Source organism: Panicum virgatum, chromosome 1K, assembly GCF_016808335.1.
Source record: "Panicum virgatum strain AP13 chromosome 1K, P.virgatum_v5, whole genome shotgun sequence".
In the NCBI taxonomy this organism is placed as follows: Eukaryota; Viridiplantae; Streptophyta; class Magnoliopsida; order Poales; family Poaceae; genus Panicum; species Panicum virgatum.
Genome location: NC_053136.1, coordinates 32,575,575 through 32,580,978, shown reverse-complemented (window position 1 = coordinate 32,580,978; position 5,404 = coordinate 32,575,575). Strand labels below are relative to the sequence as shown.

Sequence of the window (5,404 nt, the reverse complement as noted above, 5' to 3'; positions counted from 1 at the left end):
CAAGTACAGGAAACAATGACTATTGCCTGTATTATAATTTAGCAAGTGTGGTGATTTAGAATGCTAAAATATGAGACACGGTTCTAGGAAACAATAACTAGCCAGAACTTTGCTGTGTATAGAATATAGAATACATAAGAAAAAAACATACCTCTTCCCCTGCCTCTCCTCCCACCACCAGGATAGGGATGGCAATTTTACCCGCGGGTGCGGGTACCCGACCCGACAGGTGAGGGTATGAGTATGAAATTTTACCCGCGGGTATGGGTATGGGTATAAAATTTTACCCGCGGGTAGAATGCGGGTAAAAAATTTTATCCGCGGGTACCCGTTGGGTACCCAAAATACAAAAAATAATCTAGTGAACTCATATCATTCACAAATTTTATGTCTCATTTTCTTGTGATTGTATGAACTAAATAGATGGATAGTGAGATTGTGTGAACTAATAGATGTGAAAATGACATATACATTTTGTTTATTATTTGTAGTGAAGCGTATAATCATTGTTACATTTTTTTAGATGAAATATATAACTAGAATTGAATGCATATACTTACATACAACTCTCCGGCAGGAGGCCGTGGGGACGGCTCCCCTCCTCGCCGGCGGCCTCTATGGCGCCTGCAGGTGAGGGGGGCTGGCTCTCGCGGCTCCTGCGAAGGGTGGTCGGCGTCGGGTGCGGCTTCTGCAGGTGGGCCGGCATTGGAGGCGATGGTGACGGCCTCGGGAGCGGCAGTTGTGGGGGGTGGTCGGCGTCGTGCGCGACGGCGACGGCCCTCGGGTCTGGTTTCTAGTGACGGCGTCGAGTGGCGGCGGCGGCGTCCCCTTTGGAATAAGATCTCCCGAGCTCTACCCGTCGGTGGTGATCTCCTTCGGCACTGCCGATGAGCTCGTGGAGCTGGTTCTTCTACGAAGGAAGAGCTCGTCGTTGGGTGCAGCTTCGTCGAGCTCAGCCTTTAGATGTCTCAGGCACCCTCTCACGCGTGGAGCCACAATGGGAGGTGACGCCTCGTCGCACACTGGATTCTCTGATTTTCGGTGATCTCTCAAAGGATGTGTTTTGTGTGTTTGATTGTGTATAGTTGTAGGTCTGTTGGTGTATGTAGGGAGGTGTTTCGGGTTCGAGTGCGTCTCTATGTATGCGAACAAATATTACAATAATATTTTCTAGTTTGAGAGGGTTCAAAAAAAACTACAAAATAGATGTTAAAAATAAGAAAAAAGGTGCAAGATGATCTGTTTAATTCTACTAATGCTTTGCGTTCGTCTATATGGATGATAAATTTAAAATATGCTAGTCAATTCGACCAAATGATAGGTTATTTATGTTATTATTAGAATACTCGATGGGTACCCGAAACCCGACCCGTACCCAGTGGGTATGGGTATGGGTATAAAATTTTACCCGCTAGACTTCGCGGGTTCGGATATGCTTTAGAGTTTCGGGTATTGTCGCGGGCAGGTATTTGCTCTACCCGCAACATACCCGACCCGTTGCCATCCCTACACCACACCAGGACCTCTTCCACGACCACGGGGGTAGGATTCTGAAATATCACGAACAAGATGGTTATGCGGTGATTTTAAGTACATCATAGTAATATTAAGGAAGGTCAACTGAGAGTGCACCTTCATGATCAGTCGAAAGCAGGTTTCACCTCTTCAGCTGGGATTGGTGGCTGGTACCTTTACAACATCAAACATAATAAATACTGAGCAAGCAAGCTGACAGAAGGTTACAAAACAATGAGCGAGCATAGGAAAAATGACCAAGTACGCTAAATTCTTCTATATCTGGAGAACATTTCTGGATATCCGGAGAGCATTTCGGGATTAGGGAAGGTCACGGTGATCATTGATACATGGCGAGTTGTCTCTATAGTGTAAAGTGTATTAGTGTCCCATCTCCTTTGATCTAACTACTCTTCGAGTATATTGACAATTCCAAAAAATTGCTCATACTATCAATACAATATAATGACGAGTGGTTGAATATGGCGCTATCATCTAGTGATGAGGCCTTCTTCCAAAGCATATTTGATTTGCCTGGAAAACTAACTTCAAACCGAGCTCAAAGACAATTCAGTGAGTGCAATTCTGAATCAAGAAACCTAGAGCAATTTCAAAACGACGAATGGAACTATTGTCTCTACCAAGTCCTCAACGGACGAACCAAACCAATGGAACAATGATTGATCTCCAAAACACTCCGAATGGCAAATGCATTGCAGATATGCCAAAATCACGCCAACAAGGGACTACAGCACAGGACACAAATCCACAGATAAACTTGGAACAGGTTCTCAAAAACATCTTCTGCTACAGAACTTAGTACAATTGAGGATGTTCGCAGGGGCAGAACGAGCACCACCAGCTGCAGAAGCTTAGGCCTTGACCTTGCCGTAGAACTTCTGCTTCTCGTCGGTGGTCTGGAAGCGACCGTGCCCAAACTTGGAAGATGTGTCGATGAACTTGAGCTTGATCTCCTCCAGGGCCAGCCGCGACGTCTGCTTCAACAGGGACTGGCGGAGGGTCACCACTCTCTTCTTGGGGCCGACGCAGCAACCCTTGATCATCAGGTAGTCGCCCTTCACGATACCATAGTGGGGGAAGCCACCCATGGGAGTGATGTCTTTATCCGTCCTGCAAAGACCATCCATTCAGTACCAAGAACAAAAAAAGGCACATGCAGCTCCAATTTACAGAAATGTTGCTTCCAAGAAGCAAGAGAACAGTACAGTACCTGTCAAACTCTGTGGAGGCATCATGGTTCTCCTGTCCAGCCTTCCCAATCTTGTAAACCTTCTTGTTCATCTCAGTACGGTGGTGGTAACCATTCTGACCAGCACGGGCAACAGTGTAGGAAACCCTAGCCGGATGCCAGGCACCAATACAGGCAACCTTGCGGAGACCCCTGTGGGTCTTGCGGGGAAGGCGGGTGACACCCCAACGAGTGACCACACCCTCATAACCCTTACCCTTGGTCACACCAATGATGTCAATCATCTCATCCTTCTGGAACACAGCGTCAACCGGAACCTCCTTCTCGAAGAACTTGTAGCCATAGTCCACCTTGTCGGCAATGGTACCACCATTGACCTGGATCTCCATGAGGTGAGCCTTCTTCTGCTTCAAACCCTTCATCTTCCTAATCTGAAATACAGGAATGAACATGAGTACGCAAGTCTGTAAACAGTGGTAGCATTCAACGTCTGTCCAATGAAACATTAATTGAGAAGAGATTAGTATATACTAACCGTTGACATATTAATTGATAGACTAAGTTAATTAGAGGGCAACATAGTTTCTACAACCATGGATGAGCAGAAGCACAGAATGATTTAGTTTCTTACCTGGGTGTGGGCAATCACGCGGATAACAGAAGCATACTTCTTCATCTTCTCAAGCTGCAGCTGAATTTCCTTCTTGCCTGCATCACTGTCATACTTTAGAGCATACTTAGTGAAAGCCTTCTTCTTGCTCTTGCACCAGTTCTTGTAGAACCTCCTCCTCACTTCCTCACTCAAGTGCTGTGCCCAGACAGAGTTGAGGGTGCGGAGGCCACGAGGAGTCTTCACATATGCCACAAGACCAACAATGACAAGAGGAGGAGTTTCAATGATGGTAACAGCTTCGCACGTTTCCTTCTTGTGGAGTTCTGCAGCATCAGATAGGCAGAGCTGTTAAATTCACAGTAACACATCTATAGGAAAGCACACTACTCTGGAAGTGCATGGTTAACGTTCTTAATTGGGAGCTTCTGTTGATACCTCAAAAGTAAAACAAGTTCGAGAGGGAGCTTTTTGTGCCATAAAAGAAAAGGTTGCGCAACTGTCTAATGCACTTGACCTAGAAATAAATAAAAAATCTAACATTCATGGTATTTTGTTTAAGATGCGGCTAGTTGTGGTCATGAAGATACCGCAATTCCTTTTCAGATTAGCATAACATAAATGTTACCGATTCAATTTATTAGAAACGCAAAGGAGGACGTACTGGATCCAGGCTTCTCGACCTCACGGACAATGTGTGTCATGCCAGCCTTGTAGCCAAGGAAGGCGGTGAGGTGGCATGGCTTCTTGGGGTCATCCCTGGGGAAGGACTTCACTGCAACAGAAGGGACATACACATTAGATTATCAAGTTATGGAAAAGTCAAGTCAAAGATAAGCACCAGATCAATCAAACATAGTAAAATAATCACAGCAGGTTTACAATTCACGATTAAATAATTCGAGTGTTGAACATTTTCAGATAGGACATGACTACAATGCTGCATTTCACTTCTACGGGAAACAGCCATACACTTAAGCCATACACTTAAGCAAGTAGTAGTAAAATCATTACATGAGCTTTCTTAATAGCAGGAACGTATAGGACACTAACTCGCCATTTAAGTAAACAGAATGCAAGAGCATGATTATATTAGAACGGCCACAACAGCAATTGCACGTTCAAGTAGGCAACCATTTCAACGACATAGACTCGACCGACCCACAAACCTATCAATCGAATCACCTTAAGTAAATCAGGCGTTGATCCTTCGAGCTAACCACTGTTCTAGTAAGAACTACAGTCATGGAAAGGCTCACGTAAACGAATCTAGGAACCGTGAAGAAACAAGAATCGGCGAGGGGAGTGAGAGATGCGTGCGTACCCTTGCCCCGGTGGCGGGAGGCGCGCTTCCTGGGGAGGAAGCCGAGGGAACCGTGCCTCGGGTGCTCGAACTTGCGGTGCGACATCCTCGCCTCCTCCTCCTTACCTGCAGCACGTCACAGCAAACACATCAGATCCGCCGCGAACACAGCAACGGCGGGCCCGATCCCGCCGCGGGGAAATGGCCACCGCCGACAAGCAAAGCAAATCCAGTAGAGGGGAGAGGAGGGAGGCAGGCGGCGGCGCGTGGCTGGCTCACCTGTGGGGGGTTGGCGGCGCGGGAGGGACGGGTGGGGGAGTGCGGAAGCGGGGCACGCAAACCCTAGGGCCAGTTATTATATAAGGGGACCCGGGCGCGAGGGTTTTGTTGGCGCCGGACGGAAAGCTGTGGTCTGGGCTGTTTCTCTGGCATTCTGGGCTGAATTTTGTGCGCTCTCTGGCCCAGTACTCTGTTTTCATTCGCATATCATTTTTCTTTAATTAATGCCCTTGTTTCGTTTCAAATTTTATTCCGTGGTATAAAAAATGAGTGTTTTCATGAAAATAGTGTCATAAACATATTTATTAAAAACATTTTTGGGATATTTTTTGGTGCATTCCTTGACATGACAGAATAATGCTTTTCGTGGCGCCAGCAAGCTTTTCAGCAACGATGAGAAATTAATGTAGTTGATATACACAGGATGCACAATAGGCTTATAGTCTCATATGTTTAGCTGAAATATAAGCATGGACAAAAGTGTTTA

At 46.1% G+C, this 5,404-nt stretch overlaps 1 protein-coding gene across 1 annotated transcript; it reads right to left on the bottom strand.

The window, feature by feature from the left end:
• Positions 1–2,123: 2,123 nt before the first annotated feature.
• LOC120702917 (60S ribosomal protein L3-like) lies at positions 2,124–4,979 on the bottom strand. Its single transcript, XM_039986911.1, has 6 exons — positions 4,918–4,979; positions 4,660–4,764; positions 4,000–4,110; positions 3,357–3,661; positions 2,747–3,156; positions 2,124–2,646 (listed from the first exon to the last, which is right to left on the bottom strand). Exons 2-6 carry the CDS (start codon positions 4,742–4,744, stop codon positions 2,388–2,390), a joined length of 1,170 nt encoding a protein of 389 aa, XP_039842845.1. The 5' UTR covers positions 4,745–4,764; positions 4,918–4,979; the 3' UTR covers positions 2,124–2,387.
• Positions 4,980–5,404: the final 425 nt, after the last annotated feature.